This window comes from Calonectris borealis, chromosome 3 (assembly GCF_964195595.1).
Source record: "Calonectris borealis chromosome 3, bCalBor7.hap1.2, whole genome shotgun sequence".
NCBI lineage: Eukaryota > Metazoa > Chordata > Aves > Procellariiformes > Procellariidae > Calonectris > Calonectris borealis.
In genome coordinates, this window is record NC_134314.1 from 89,306,056 (window position 1) to 89,322,508 (window position 16,453).

The window sequence follows — 16,453 nt, forward strand, 5'->3', positions numbered from 1 at the left end:
TGGAACTGTTAAGTGGATGACCAAGGGCACACATGCACCATAGGTCATTAGCAGATATTGAACAGTGAGCCCCAAAAATCTGATCACCAGCCACTGAAGGTATTGCTATCATTACAATAGTGAAAGCAATTCCTTTAGCAATAGGTAAATGCCAGGCTGTTGCTGTTTTTGCTTTCAGCCATATGTAACTATCATCCACAACCTTTAGTGTAGGAGAGGCTCTCTTCAAGAGGATGCCATTTCCCAACTAACCATCCAGTTGACCTGTACACCTTGTAGCTAAAGCTTTCTTTAAAAATTATATCGAGCATTTCTGACTACAGGATTAGATGATCACCACAGAAGCGTTATATATGCATTATTATGCTGTTAAAATTCATATTCTTAGTCAAGTCACAGACAGTGCCACAATAAGGCATCAGCATTTCAAAAGCTATCCTATGCTGAACAATAGAGTAAATGGCAAGAACAGAAAATTCGATTTCTGCCTCAGTGGAAGAAAAGATCTAATATGAAAGAACAATTGTGCGAAGTCTTAAGGCTTGATTGTTTTGTATTTCACCAGCATCATCCAAATTAATTTCAGTGATTTAACTATTATTATTATTGAGTTACCCAGTGCCCTTGAAGGCAAAAAAAAAATTTGGGTCCTCTAATCTAATCCACTACCCTCTTGTCCTCCAGAGCGGGGCCAGAGTTTGCTTGCACACTGTGAACTGGAAAAGGGCAGCAGTTTGATGTTTGCTGCAGCAGCTCCTTACCAGTTAGTCTCCAATGCTGGTCTGCATCTCTGTATTGGCAGTGGTAACAGTGCAGAAGGACTAAGGCCAGAAGAAGACAGAAAGGGGGAACTGGGAAGAGGAGAGAAGTTTAAACTGTAGTCCAGGGTCTTTCAGCATGCTCAGCTGCAGACACAACATAGTGCAAACCTGAGGAAGGAAACTAATTAGGATTCCATTAAAAAGAGGAGAAAAAATCTTGCTGAGACCCAAGTCACATCACGATGGTCAAAGTGAAACCTTGCTCGCTAATGTAGCCTTAATTCATTTTATTTTGCAGAGACAGCAAGCTCACCATGTTGCTTCGGGAGTCCTTGGGGAATATGAACTGCCGCACTACAATGATAGCTCACATTTCAGCCGCTGCGGGGAACTATGCTGAGACGCTGTCCACCATCCAGATTGCATCAAGGGTCCTCAGGATGAAGAAAAAGAAAACTAAGGTAAGACAATATATAACTCCCTTCTGGTAATGGTGGAGGAGGGAGGAAGAAGGTCCCTAAAGGATCCTTGATGGGGTAAAGCAGCATGAAACAAAATCAGTAATCAACTCCAAAGTGTATGGGGTTGTATGTACCCTGTCCTAGGCAAGTGGCTTAGAGCACATCGCAGAGACTAGGGGCGGGTAAACGCTTCAGCTTCAGATACAGAGGAGTGAGTTGAGACATATCTGCTATAGCAGGTTTGTAAGCTGGCCTCATTTAATGATATAGCTGTCAGAGAGCATTTATTTTCAGTTATGCTCTTACTGCTAATGAAATAATAAGGAATGAAACTGCTGTAGAGTTAAAGGAAATTGGGATTAATGAAGAATTAGATGCTTCTCGGAGAGAGGAGGAGCAAAATTAATGCAAAGCAGTGTGTCCATTGCCAGCATTGATGCCCCTTTTATTCCCACTGCTTCTAAATATGGGTGATAGATTTTCCAAGAAGTAGAGTGAGGATGGGCTGTATCCACTTTCGTGTTTTAAAGTCCTGGTTCCTTCTGTACAGCTTATGGTGTGAATTGGGCACAATGAGTGAATTTTATGCGTTTCATTTAAATTGACAGCCTATGGATTGACAAAACCTTTTTTGTCAATGGATTGAAGAGAGACAAGTGAAGGGATTCAGTCCACACACCATCACAGCGGTGTGTCTCAAGAGACCTCTAAGTGCATGTTATATAATTCCACACACTGGTAGTATGACCAAACAGGGATTGTCTTTATTTTTTGTGCCTTATTTGTGTCCTCTTCACACACACACACACACGCAAAATCAGCAAAGCCTTTGCCAAATATCTGATTTCTTTGGCCTGGCTCAATTAAGGGAGGAATCCTAATCCATTTGTTCAGTAGTTTTTTTTGGAAGTCTCATGATTTCGAGTGGGCGACACAGTGGGGGCATTGGCTTCTCCATTGAACACTGTTGTGTGTTTGTTGTAGGACTGTGGATAAAAAGCTTCAGAGCTCTGTGCCTTAGTTTAGAGATTTCCCAGTTTAGATGTGACTGTGACCTTTTTGCGTATGCACTTTGTGCAAGGAGCTGTTTGCAATGCTGAAATGTCATGGTCTCTCTCTCATATTGCAGTACACATCGAGTTCTTCTGGAGGAGAGAGCTCTTGTGAGGAGGGCAGGATGCGGAGGCCAACCCAGCTGAGGCCTTTCCATTCTAGAAACACTGTTGACCCAGACTTCCCTATTTTGCATTTATCAAGTGATCCTGATTATTCGTCCAGCAGTGAGCAGTCGTGTGACACCGTGATTTATGTTGGCCCGAATGGCACTGCCCTTTCTGATAAGGAACTGACAGATAATGAGGGTCCCCCTGACTTTGTTCCCATAGTTCCTGCTCTGCAAAAGACCAAAAACGAGGGCAGGTTGGAGGAAGTTAGTGAATCAGGGCCCAGCACATCTGAAAGAGACTGCCTGAAGTGCAACACCTTTGCAGAGCTCCAGGAGAGGCTGGATTGCATAGATGGCAGTGAAGAGACCGACAAATTTCCCTTTGAAGAGATGCCTGCTCAATTTAGCTCAGACCAGATGTCTAAGTGCTCTGTCTCAAGCCAGCTGGCAGAGCTTACCCACTTACCAGAGTCAGATAAGGAAGATACGATGCCAGAATGTCAGCATCCTGATAGAGAAGCCAAGGAAAATATAAATGCAACACCCAGCAAAACTAAGAGAAATCACTCCCCTGTTCCTTCTGGAGCTCTTACTAATGTTTCAACTCCCTCTTCTCCCAGGAGTGTAACAGGCAGTTCTAGTAAAGAGCTTAGCTCTTGTCAGTTAGCACACAGCACCAGCTTGCAGAGCAGCAGAGAAGGTCTCAACACCTGTGGATTTGTGGAAGGCAAACCTCGGCCAATGGGTTCGCCCCGGCTTGGCATTGCGAGCCTCTCGAAGACATCCGAGTACAAGCCACCAACTTCTCCTTCCCAGAGGTGCAAGGTCTATACACAGAAAGGAGTCCTACCCAGCTCCACTCCCCCACCAGCTCCCCTGAGTAAGGATACTGGGGTGACACCTAGTGAATCTTTATTGCAGCCAGAAATCCGGACCCCACCTGTAGGCATGAGCCCTCAGATCATGAAGAAGTCGGTGTCCTCCAGCAATGGGGAGTTTGAAGAGACCGTTCTTGATGAAGATCAGCAACAAAGCATTTCTCCAGAATCCAAGAAGGAGATTCTGAGCACCACCATGGTGACTGTGCAGCAGCCATTAGAGCTGAATGGAGAGGATGAGCTGGTGTTCACCCTTGTAGAAGAGCTAACCATTAGTGGGGTCCTTGACAATGGGCGCCCAACCAGTATCATCAGTTTTAACAGTGACTGCTCTGTGCAGGCTTTGGCCTCTGGGTCTAGGCCAGTCAGTATTATCAGCAGCATATCTGAAGATCTTGAATGTTACTCCAGTGCAGCTCCTGTGTCTGAAGTCAGCATCACACAGTTCCTTCCACTTCCAAAGTTGGGCCTGGATGACAAATCCCAGGATGATGGCAGCAGGCGCTCATCCATCAGCTCATGGTTGAGTGAAATGAGCACAGGGAGTGATGGTGAACAGTCGTGCCACAGCTTCATAGCCCAGGCATGCTATGGGCATGGGGAAGCAATGGCAGAACCCCCTGTCTCCGAGTTTGCAAGCACCATACAAAGTGCCAGCATGATTTGTGTAAGTGACAAACAGAAGCCAGTGACTGACAACATGCTTATACTGTCGGAAATGGGGGAGGAAGCTTTCGGCAAAGTGCCACCCATCAAAGGCTGTAAAATATCAGCTCTAGGGAAAACTACAGTCACAATCAAAAACACCGCAAGCCTCAGCAGCTGTGAAGGCTACATCCCAATGAAGACAAACATTACTGTGTATCCATGTATTGCCGTTAATCCCTTCAAAGCACAAGACACTGATGACGCTGTACCGGCAGTAACTGCAGACCCAAAGGTTGCTCATCCCCATGACGGGAAAGAATCCAGTGCTAAGAAGGATATCAAATTTGAAGACCCTTGGCTGAAGAGAGAAGAAGATGTAAAAAAGGACAGCTCTGGGAGCAGTGATGGGCCAAGGCCTGACATGGCTGCAGTTTCAGCCAAGCCTGAGCACAGCACAAAGCAGTCCTCAGTGGACAGGTTTAGCAGCAGCAGCGGGGACACCTCTATCTCCCCAGGATCTGACAGTCTAAAGAGGATTGTGGATGGGTGTGAGGTGGCAGCATCTGGCTCTGCAACCCAAAGCCCTGTTCATTCCAGTGACGGCTTGAAGAATGGCAGCCTCCCTCGAGGGCTGCTGAAGGCAGGCAAGCTGGAGGAGCCTGACAGTCACCTCCATCCTACTGCCACTGACACCAGCGGAGTCAGCTCTTCTGCCCTCCCCCAGTTTTCTAAGGCTAGCCTTGACAAGAAAATGGCCTCTCCCAAACACTGTGTCCTCACTCGTCCCAAAGGGACTCCTCCTCTGCCACCGGTGAGAAAGTCAAGCTTGGATCAGAAGAACAGAGCCAGCCCCCAGCACAGCGCAGCCAGCAGCACCACGAGCAGTCCCTCCAGCCAGCCCGGGTCCTTCCTGGCCAGCTTCCCTGAGGAGCTGAATGCCAAACAGAAGGGCCCTGCCATTGACAGCAGTGTCAACAACAGCAGCAGCAAGCTCTTCAGTGCCAAACTGGAGCAGCTCGCCAGCAGGACCAACTCCCTCGGGAGGTCCACAGGAAGCCACTATGAGTGTTTGTCGCTGGAAAGAGCAGAAAGCCTGTCCTCTGTGAGCTCCAAAATGAGCCCTGGCAAAGACACCACCATGCCTAGGGCTGGAAGGAGCCTCAGCCGCAGTGTCATGTCCTCACCCACCAACTCGGGCCTCTCCCAGTCCGCAGGTGCCTCCCCGAAAGCCAGCCAGTCGAAGATCTCTGCAGTCAGCAAGCTCCTGCTAGCGAGTCCCAAGGCCCGCAGCCTGTCTGCCTCTGCCACCAAAACGCTCAGCTTCTCGACCAAGTCTCTGCCTCAGTCTGTAGGGCAGAGCTCTAGTTTGCCTCCAAGTGGGAAGAACATGTCCTGGTCAACGCAGTCCCTCAGCAGAAACCGGGGCTCCAGCCTTGCTTCCAAATTGCCCCTTCGGGCTGTCAACGGGCGGATTTCGGAGCTACTCCAAGGGAGCGCCAGTGCTAGAGTCTTACAGCCTCGGGGAAGCTCAGAGGCAGACGAGCACGGGGGCCTTCCCGGAGATGAGAAGCCAGCTGTTCACATGCTGCCTTCACCTTACAGCAAGATCACCCCTCCTCGGAAACCTCACCGCTGCAGCAGTGGTCACGGGAGCGACAACAGCAGTGTCCTGAGCGGGGAGCTGCCCCCCGCCATGGGGAAGACAGCCCTCTTCTACCACAGTGGGGGGAGCAGTGGCTACGAGAGCATGATGAGGGACAGCGAGGCGACGGGGAGTGCCTCTTCAGCACAAGACTCCATGAGCGAGAACAGCAGCTCTGCAAGCGGCAGGTGCCGAAGTCTCAAAAATCCAAAGAAACGATCAAATGCAGGTAAGCTTGCGGTGGTGTGAAAGAGGGATGCAGACCAAAGCAGATAACTAGTACATGGTGGGGGGGCTAGCCCTACAGGTGAGCTAATTCAGTACCAGCTACATCTCTTAGCAGAGAAGCGAGGGCGAACGTCATAGGCTCCGAGTTTCTTCATTTTGCAACATGCACAAATCCTGTGTGGTTGCGTTGCCTTTGCAGTGGAGTCTCCCCCTCACCTATTTCACTTAGGTTTACTTCACATGAACAGAAGAACATTTATCCCTGAAACTGGTTAGTATTGCCAATGGCAGCCACATTCAAGTATTTATTTATACAAATATTCTTCTGATTTGATTCCAGAAAGATGCCTTTGTGAGGCGGTGAAATGTAACTGTTATGCTTAAGTACTTTGGGCACAGACTCCCCTCTTGGTATGCATGTGTTTCACCAGCACAAGACCAGAGTCTTGCTGAATAGCAGTATCTTTTGCTCCTTATGTGCTCTGCATGCCCAAAGATTCAAGCTGAAACCACCACTGAGTTCCTTCTTCCCACCTAGAAGGTGGAACAAAGTTGTGCCCATGCCCCTTGAAAGATGTTATCCTGCCTCTGAGACTCTTGTTTTTTAACTTTGGAGTTATGCGTCCTTCTTTTCCCAGTAATTTATTGATAACAAATAATAAATTATATTAATAATAATATATGGGAACTACTGCACTGAAGCACTTGCAAACCTGAAACCTTTTTAGTGATCATAGAAAGGATCAGAAAGACTTCATCTTTGTTCAGATATAATCCCCAGTAGTTTTCACACTACGTCAGGACTTTTTAATTAGATGGCAAGAGCTTCGTGGGTCATACCAAGACTCTGTGCAGTTGCAACTCGTACACCTTACCACCAGAACGACTTTCAGAAAATTGCAGGACAGGGATGAAGAGCATCCATCAGCTGGTCACCTCACCTTTTTCCTGGGCACTGTTTTCCCAATCTGAAGTGCGAGTCCTGCCTAACTTACTTTTGAAAAAAATGCACATTGGCATTGGAACTGGTGTGCACAGGTATGTGAAATATCAGTGGCTACTTATCCAGCAGTAGCGCTGGCTGTCCAAAATGTGTTATTCCCATAGAGTTACTAATTCACCAGCCATTCCCACTTGCTGGGATACTCACCTCTGGGATTCATTTGCAGTGACCTAACTGAGTAATGCATAACTCTTCCTTTCTTTATGCTCTTGATTGTGGTAGTAGGAAGAACATGTGCAGAACAGATGTGAATACAATAGATACCACTATTAAAACCATATCCGTAAGTGCATGGCTGATTGTACCTGTTCAGAGGATGCATCTGAAAGTGATCACTCTACACAGTGCAAGCATAGACCAAGTGATGAAATAATCTTTCTGAAGTTAACTTTGCATCCTATGAGAAAACCTCTTTCCTATCCCTTCAGTTTACGTGGCAATAAATTGATTTTCCTCTTTCTGAGGAGCTGTTCCTTTAATAGCTCCTTTCAAATACAAACTTTTTAATGGTAACTGGCAAGAAAAAGAAGGATGATTTGTATGTTGTGGAAAAGGAAAACAAAGCTGTCTGCAGAGATTGCATTTCTGGGTGTATACTGTCGACTGGATTGTATCTTGTGGAGAAGCTGCCCATATGATACGGACTTTTTCCAGAGGACATTTAGATGAAAAAAATTATCAAGTTCTGTGAAAACAGGCAGCTGTGCAGATGAGGGAACAGAGAGAAAATTGCAATGTAGATTTGTCCTTATTAGACACTACAGAACACACACCCCCTTCCCTGGGAGATATACTGTAAAAAAATACTCTGAGAAGAGCTTCAGGCAGAGCCTGTGGATTCTTTAGGCTCAGAGTTCATCCCAAACCTAAATCAGTAGGAGACCAGGATCTATTTACTCTGATGCTCATAAAACCCGTTGTTTCATTTCACTTCTCTCTGCTTAGATGGCACATTGGAGGCTAGACAAGGCTGGAGATACGTGCGAGGAAAACATTGTCTTTGTGTTGTAATTACAGAAGAGCTTCAGATCTGTGGGTTGTACTTTATATCAGGGTTATATTTTGGCTTACAACTTCGGCTTTTGATAACCCCTGTGTAGGACTGAACATTGTGTCAGTGGCTGTGAAAAGGGAGTTAAGAAGAGAGGAGTGTTTGAGACTCAGGTTTCTGGTTGCTCTTGTAGCAGTCAGGAAGACACATCTGGAGAGAAGAGGCTTGTCCATGGTCTAGCCAGCCTTGGCCTACCTGGCAGAGCAGTGACACTGGTTTGTCATGCTGTGCAGATAGGCAAAGGCAGAGAGTGAGAGGGGGAGCAGGAACCTTTCCTTGGTGGGAAACATGGAGAATCTAAGCTTTGCTGCTTTTTTACTGCTGTGTAACATCTAACCTGTGTTTTTCACCAAATACAGCTTTTTCGCTGGCCGACAGATTAATCTTTTTATTCTAACTTTTTGTGTAGTTTAGTTCTTCTCTCCCTGGTCAGCAACACTGCAGATATCTACCCGTTGCTGGACCTGAATCTCTGAGGTGGAGGGTTTTCAGCAGAGGGCCTGTGTCCCTGGAAGTTGCCTGCCCTGGTGAGCTCAGCATAGCCTGGCACGTTGACCTCCCTCACAATACTTTGCAAAGCTTCTCCCTTAATTCAGCCTGTCACCTGACGTGGAGAGATTCCAAGTGTGTTATTTCTGATACTTTTGAGCGTGATTCCCTATATCTGCAAGTAATTCCTGTATTGTTTTGAATGAGTTGTACTTGTATTTGTGTATAAGTACAACCAGGGGTTTTATGCAAATTAAAAAAAAAAAATAATCTTTACTACCTTCCATATCTCTAGCAGCAAACCACTGCCCAGAAATTAATAAGGCTTCGCTTTCTTATAACCCAGCTCCTGTTTGCATTTGGTCCTGCAGCAGTGAAATTATAATTCTGTTTTGATGTGTTTGATAATAGTATAATTTTTCACATGTCAGCAGATTTATGATGGCATAAAACCAGGATTATGACTTCAATGCAGGAGAACATGAAGGAGGAGCTGAGATATAAGGGAGAATAGAGCTGTTCACAAATATATTTTTATTGCATAATAAACAAAAAGAATGAAAAGGTTTGCAATCTTTCATCCTCCGTAATATCTCCTTTCTATAGGTCTATAGTTCTAGTGTGAATATTCTCTCTTAAGGAACACTTTTTAATGAAAAAGATAGCAGACAAAGGTTCTGAGCTCTTAAAAGACAGATATTATTTTAATACGTAGTGTCAAGAGCATTGGACCTTTCCTGATTTGCGGTCACAGATCCACTGTGCTGTAATGGATATGGCACTATAGATATGCTCATTTCAGGTCAGGCAACCTTGTCCACTTTATTTATGATTATTATTAACAGAAATGCTAGCTGTCAGACACGATCAACATGAATCAGCCCAAGGCCCCTGTAAGAGGAGCTATAAAGAGTCTTTAAGAGAATCACCAGCAGCCCTGTCAGATCTCACAATTACTTTTGAAGTTCTGACACATTGGAGAGACATCATTTTTTTCTTGAGATTAAGATCTTGTCTTTCGATGCTCTTAAGTGCATTATTTGTATGTGTAGGTGCTCCTGCCCTGGATGTCATACATGAAGCATCAGACCTACATTGACAGCTTTTGAAAGATAAAACTAGTTCATATCCTTCAATGTTAGCCTTAGGTTAAATTTTGGGCTCTGCCTGGGTACCTGTACGTGTCACAGACAGCCCAGTATTGTGTGTATAAAATTAAAAGAAAATAATAAAAAAAAATTTGCCTCTTGCATTCTGGAACCTATTGAAAAATCATGTGTTTACATCATGAAGCACATAAGCCTTTCCCCTGAAGCTAACCTATCCATTTAATAAACATTCCCATCTTTCTAGCATTTAACATTAGTCCTATAACATCATGTCAGCATATATTGCCCCAAAGTGACTGCTTATGGCAGAAACAGAGCTATTTAGCCCTGATCTATGGATGTACATTTCAAAGCTTTGTACAGCTGCTCTTTAATCCACCCTGTGGTGTAAGTATTATTCCAGACCCCATTTTACAGATGGAGAAATGAAGGCAGAGAGCTTTACTGACCTGCCCAATGCCTACAACTAAGTGAGAGCCAGATCCAGGGTTAAACTGCAGGCACCCTTGACTCCTACCCCCAACCTCAACTGACTTGGCCGCACATCCTCCCCTGCCCTTGCTGAGCAGTGGAGTGGGGGGGGCGTCATTTGTTACTTTCTTTTTGTGGCAGGCCTTCCTCCCTGTCTGCCCGCAAGCGTCTGTGCAACTATGTTTTCTGCGATTTCCTTGCTCACTCCATTAGCCTTTCCCCTGTAAGAAACATTTGGCATCTCCGCCATATTTCTGGCTCTGGCTCTAGTCTCCGCGCTCTTGGGTAGGCAGTGCTCTCCTGAGCAGGGTGCTGAAGTGTTAGGGCATAGTTTGTACAGTCATCGCTAGCACCAATTATATATTATTTTTTAATTCCTCAGAAATTTCAAGTGCAATGCCCCCGTGCTGCTCCACGGAAAGGCAATGATAAGGATGCTTTTATAATACGTACTCCTGTATGTGATCAGGAAATGCATTCCAGCTGAACTCCGTTTTACCAAAGCCATATTTGTATCCTGGGAACACAACAGGTATGAGAGGGAGGCAGGCAGGGTGGCAGATTAGGACTTGAAACATCTATGTTTTATTCTCTTGTGTGCTGCTGGTTCGCTGTATCACCTTGAGCAACTCATGTAATTTCTGTGTTCCCTGGTTACCAGCTCATAAAACTAGATAATGGCGTTGTGAAAAAAGTAACAGCAGGCTCCTTAGATCAGAAGTGTTACCTACCTGCTTTCTGCTCTTCTGCTTTGGTTGTTAGCATCTTTTCCCCAGTTTAGTTTGAGTGTACATGGGAATTACTCTAAAATAATTCTCAATGCAAAACATGATTTCAGAGAGGCAGCTTTGGTGCTAGCTCCAGGTCCTGCCCGCTGTGAACTAACAGCAAAGCAAGAGCCCAGGCTCTATTGAGGTTTACCCAGTACAGCCAGACCCTGTTTGCATTCCCATGTAACGTGCATGAATGCCTTATTTCTGCCTTTTGCCCTCCTCTCCCACAGATGTTATTTACCGGTTCCTGCCCCTTACAATGTTTCAGAGCTGCCAGACCTGTAAGGAGACCTTCCATAGGGACAGCAGAACGGGAGGGGCTCTGAGAAGAGGCTTTCCATGGAGACCACAGGACCTTCCTGAGGCTGTTCTCTTTCCTGTTCCCAGTGGGAATAGGATTGGGTGCCTAAAAGAGTCCCCATCCCATATGACATCCAGTTAGACCTGAGGGCTGCAGTCTATCACTGCTTGCAGCGCTCTGCCGAGACGGGACGGATCTCTGCCAAGGAGTGTGTCTCCTTCAGTTTCTCTAGTTGAGGTTTTTTGGAGCTGAGTCTGAGCCTGGAGCTTTACTGGTGCTGGGGCTGGTGCCAGCAGGGTGAAACCCTCAGGGAAGTGCGCGGTGGCCCAAGCAGGCTTGGGAGAGCAGCAGGTATGCAGCAGCCAGCGTAATGCACCGGTGGGGACAGCCGCCTGCCGGCTGGCGTGCACGGACCAGCTCACAGGGGCAAAGACCCAGGACTCGGGCATGGGAGGAGGATGTGACCCCTGTGGGAAGGAAGAGGACTGTTGAAGAGGTGAGGCTTGGGGGAGAAAGTCCTTACACGTAAAGTGCTTTCAAGTTGGGTCAGTCTGGGCCAGTTCAGCCTTCCTGAACGTTGAGTATCAGTGACCATCAGAAAACAAAAATCTAAGGGATGCTATTGATAGTAAGGCGGAGTCTGGACAAGACTGGGGGAAAATCAAGGTTTCCAAATGCTGACTCCCTGAAGTTTAGACCTGTGCCTTGAGTTGCGGTTGTATATCTCAGCACTTGCAGGATCCTGCTCTTGTCAGGCCAGGATAGGATTGGCGTGCGTGTATGTGTGTGTGCACATGCTTTAATCTTCTTTGCATGGGGAATCTGTCTGACTATAGATAATTAAAGATTCCTGCTGCAGCATTTTACGGCTTTTGCAGTAAAGTTTCATGACTGCTTGCGGCTCTTCTTCACAGTACTGTTTCACCGCCAAAGCAGAGCAAATTGCTACATGATTTTAAACACTTTAATAAAAAGACAGACTGTTAAGACATGACAATAATTATCTACAATTAGAGTCCCTTTTTCTCTCTTACTTGTGTGCTCTGGGTTTCACTGGTGGGATGGTTTTAAAGATGGAGATTTAGAGTTTCCTGGAAAGCCCTGAAAACTCTATATTTGAACAAATTCACTCTCTGGAAGCGCTTAGTCCTGCCTACGAAAGCAGCAGAAAAAGCCAGAGGCTGAATCCACAGGCTGTAAATTATGAAAGTCCATCTCCAAACAATATTGCAAAGCATCACGTTTTGAAATGTGGCCAAAATGTTAATGATGAAACAAAACACCAACAAAAAGAGTCTGAGCTTTTCTTGTTGAATCCAAGTGAAAAGGAATTTGGGTCATGTTTAGACTGCCTAAGGCACAGTGTGGGGATCTGAAAGTTGCCCTTTGTATCACAAAGCCTTAGGGCATCTCCAGCGTTTCTACTTTAACTTGCTTACAAGTGATGGTAGCTAATTGAAATCTTGCATTATACCTTTACCATGACAAAGGATGTTCAGAATTATACAGCAAAAAGCTGTCTGCATGCAGGTGACCACTTTATGCATGTGACTGCTGGCTGGACAGCCCTGGGGGGAGCAGAGGGAGGGGAAGTGCGGGCTTCAGCTCCAATTTTTTTTTTGTTCATTAAAACAACAGCATTGATTTTCCCAGGTCAAAGCCAGGCCATTTCATGCAGCAAATCTGTGTTGAAAGGGATCAGAGTAATCATTTTTTACACGCTTGACTACTGCATGCCAGCACTGAGCTTTCAGCCACATGAACATAGGAATGATTTAGTAGAGGAAATGGCAGCAGGCTATTGTGCACGGTGAAGGCTCCATGTAACATGCATGACTGAATCGCACACCATTAGGCTGGGTGTAAATAAAACCTGCTCCTGACACTGCCACAGAATTAGCTCACTGGAATGCCTCCACCACTGTCCTGTCTGGAGCTAATGCTCTGGCTGCAAAGCCCCTTCCCCCGCCAGCCTTTGCCTTTGCTGCCCAAGCGACCGGCGCAGCTATTTAGTACTGTAGTAACAATAACCAGCTCCTTCAATAGTGCCACAATGCTGACAAATACCTGTTAAACCAAAATCCAGCCTGAAGAGAGATAACTATTTAGAAAAGACTCTTGTCGTTTTTTGCTAGGCATCGTGGGTGCTGAAAACTCACCCCCCCGTGATGAGCATCTTCCCTGGAGCGTCTCCCAGATTACTTGTCAACCTGCCACGCTGTGGGAGGGCTGCTTCCTGATCTGGTTTCAAGAGTGCTCATTCACCAGCTCTAAACTGCCCTGAAAAGCTCCTTTTAAAGTGAGTCGGTAATTGAGGAAGCAAGGTTAAGAAATGAACTGGGCGGGTAGAAAAAAATTAGGAGTAGGCTGTACCTCAGCATGTTCCTTATACCAGTACAGAAGCAACATATCTAGTATAGGTATGGATGGAAGGTTATAAACAAGGGTTGCTTTATTCCTATGTACAGCAAGCAGTGATTTCCAGCCTCAAGTGTCCTTCCACTTCTTACTGATTCACAACAGCAGGATTGTGTATAAGTCAACACAGAATACGGCCTGAATTATTTTACAGTGAGGTGGACATAGAAGATTTTCTTCTGAATGATGGATCCTGTCAGAGTTTCCCATTCCAGGTGTTCAAGTGCAACATGGTCCTTCCTATGTAATCTGAGTTGCCAGGATGAGCGAATTCTGTTTAGATTTTCTGGCAATAAATGCCTGGATCCTTTGGTGTTTGGAGTACTGACCTCAGGATGGGCACCCTAAATACTTCTGGTGAAGTCTCCACACCATCAGAGGGGCCTTCCACTTGAAAGCATTGGCAATGTCTTCAGTAATCGGGAGGGAAACTGTGCAAACTGTATGAAAATCCGAGGAGTGAATAGCAATGTGCTCTGCACTGGGGAAAGTGCACTATAAAATAAACTAGGAGAAAGGAGGTCAAAGGAATGGGGAGGAGTTGGTTCAGTCATGGACAATTGCCCATGAGGGCAGATCCCATTAGGAAATGGGAATGAGAGGAGAAGTCAGCATTGTGTTTTCAACTCAAACAAAGCAGGAGCCCTGTTGTCAGACAGTGAGGAGCAGCAGGGGGAACAGGACAAATAATCTTTCCCAGTAAGCAAACAGTTTGATGCTACATTTGAGGTTGATGCTATTGCTACTGGAAGCACAGTATTTCTTGAAAATGAAGTCACAGAAGGAATGGTGGGAGCTTAGGGGTACTGCTCTACTTAGCCAGGATTGCTTTTTGTAATCGTCTTGAGTTTGGATGGACTGTCCAGTGAGAAAAAAAAAATGCTGAACGACAGGTTCTGGACAGAAAGGCAATTTTAGCTCCCGTAACATTAAGTGCAGTGGGGAATAGCTTTGGGTCCGCATTCTGCCTTTGAGCACACACTATAAACTTCCAAAGTTATGATATATCAAGTTACAGTTTCATTTTCTGTTTGAAACATCTTGAAATTTCTAGGACAACAGTTGTTTTGCATCCAGTTCAGATGTATCCTGCTTTGAGGAGATATACATCACACTTCTTTTCATGAAGTTTTTGCATTTATACTTTTTGCCTTTATTTTTTTCACAGAAGAGATGCTCAGTCTGGAATGTGTGCTTGGAAAGCAATCTAAAGGGAACACTCCAAAATATACGGTACTTAAGCAAAACCAGACCTCTTCGGGTTTCTGGCCTGGTCAACACATGCTTTTATGAGCACACAGCCTTATGCAGTTGGGCAATTTTGCTGAAGTCAACAAGTCTTTTTACCCTTAAAGTTACCCTTACACACCTAGCGGCTTCGTCTGCGTTTCTAATACCTTAAGGCTTCTCTGGGGTTATCTTTGCTGAAATATGTTGTAGCTTAAGTGCCACTCTTCAGTCAGATCTATTTTCACACTGCACACCTTCACTGCTGTGTTACTCCCTTTATCTTAATTTTAATCTGGCCAAACTTTAACCTATAGCTCAAGATAGAGCAACAGATCAGTTGCGAAAGCAAATCTTGTATTCTGTGCATTTTCAAGGCTATTTCATAGTCTGGTTATTCATACTCAAGCTAGGCTTGAGTTTGAGGGTTTATTCTGAGTGTGGATAAATTCAAACCGAGTGAAAAACATATCCTCCAAGACATTTATCAAATGACATGTTGCTTTACATGCTGTAAAGCATGTAATGTAAAAGTTGTAAGTGAAAGTGTCGTTATTCTGTCCTGGGTTCAGCTTACAGGATTTCTTTCAGATCGATTTTTGGTATAAATTTCTTTTTTCAATGGAGGAATGAATCCCATTTACACAGCAGGAGGGTCAGCTGGTTTGCCGAAGTGCTGGGCAGGGTGCACGCTCCCCCAGACCCAGCTGGTGGGGCAAAGGCGGGAGGGACCTGCCGAGAGCTGCTCCTGCTGAGCTCCCGGGCTGCCCGCTGCCTTCGTAAGACGTGTGTGGGGAAGTAGAGGAGTGGTGCGCTATAATTCCTACAAAGCATTTTATTTATTATACAGTCAAAATTTATGAGATCCTAACCCCATCAAGTGCTACCAATAAATTTGGGACTTCAAATGGGTATTTGCTATGTAAATGGAAAACTGTATTCATTTGAACAATTTAATTGTTGTGTCTGTGTGTTGATATGGATGAGCAAGCTGTCAACTGCTTTGTGACATCACCCTGAAGCTCTGCTTTGGCTGTATCTCCTTACTGATCCCAGTTAAGGTGACATCAGAAAAAACAGAGGCTAAATGGGGAGGTCAGTGGCAGGAGTCTCCTGTCAAAAGGCACCGTTATTGTCTGTACCTGGACTAATAAATAACCTATTAATCAGTGCATGTTTAGAATAAACTAGATTTGGTTTTGCCTCACTGCAAAGATGCAGGAGGTCTTTCATTTCATTTCTCCCCAAAGCGCTCTAAACCTCAGATGAATCATCTCGAGTCAGCATTCAAGGCTCAGATAAAAAGACATCCCTCTTTATCTTTCTTCTCTGCCTTGCGTGCAGACGGACCCGCTGTGATGGGGCAGGGAGACCTGCGCAGACGGCTCCTGTGTCTCGAAGGAGCCCCTGGGCGGATGGCTGCAAGTCTGCCCGCCTCAGGCGGCTCTGCCCTGCCGCATTGCCCCAGTGCGCCGAGAGCCGGCAGCCTCGCTTTGTTGTGATAACCCACGGGCTATCCAGGCGTGAGCTCTGGCTAGAAAAACGTAATGAGCTCATGTTAGCACATCTCGTGCCGCTGCTGTAGCCTCCACTGCCTCTCCACCGAGGGGTAAGCACTATTAGCCGGAGCCTCAGGTTGGAGCCCTCCTTCTAGACCTCAGGCTTCTGTTTCTCAGTAAGCCAAATGGATATGAATGGGAACTAAATGCAAAAACATTTACCATCATCCCTGTAATTCATACTCTGGTGACATCTGTTTTGCTTTGCTCCAAATAAGAACCTGACGGTGTTCTCGTGGCAAGGTGAATCGGAGCCATCCACTTGCATT

The 16,453-nt window shown here is 45.7% G+C and overlaps 1 protein-coding gene across 1 annotated transcript in view; it reads left to right on the forward strand.

The window, feature by feature from the left end:
* The window catches only part of KIF26B (kinesin family member 26B), a 304,053-nt gene that overhangs the window by 278,990 nt on the left and 8,610 nt on the right, over window positions 1–16,453 (forward strand). The window contains exons 11-12 of the mRNA XM_075146579.1: window positions 1,060–1,222; window positions 2,352–5,784. Of these exons, the coding sequence (XP_075002680.1) occupies window positions 1,060–1,222; window positions 2,352–5,784 (3,596 nt within the window). The remainder of the gene's footprint in view (window positions 1–1,059; window positions 1,223–2,351; window positions 5,785–16,453) is intronic.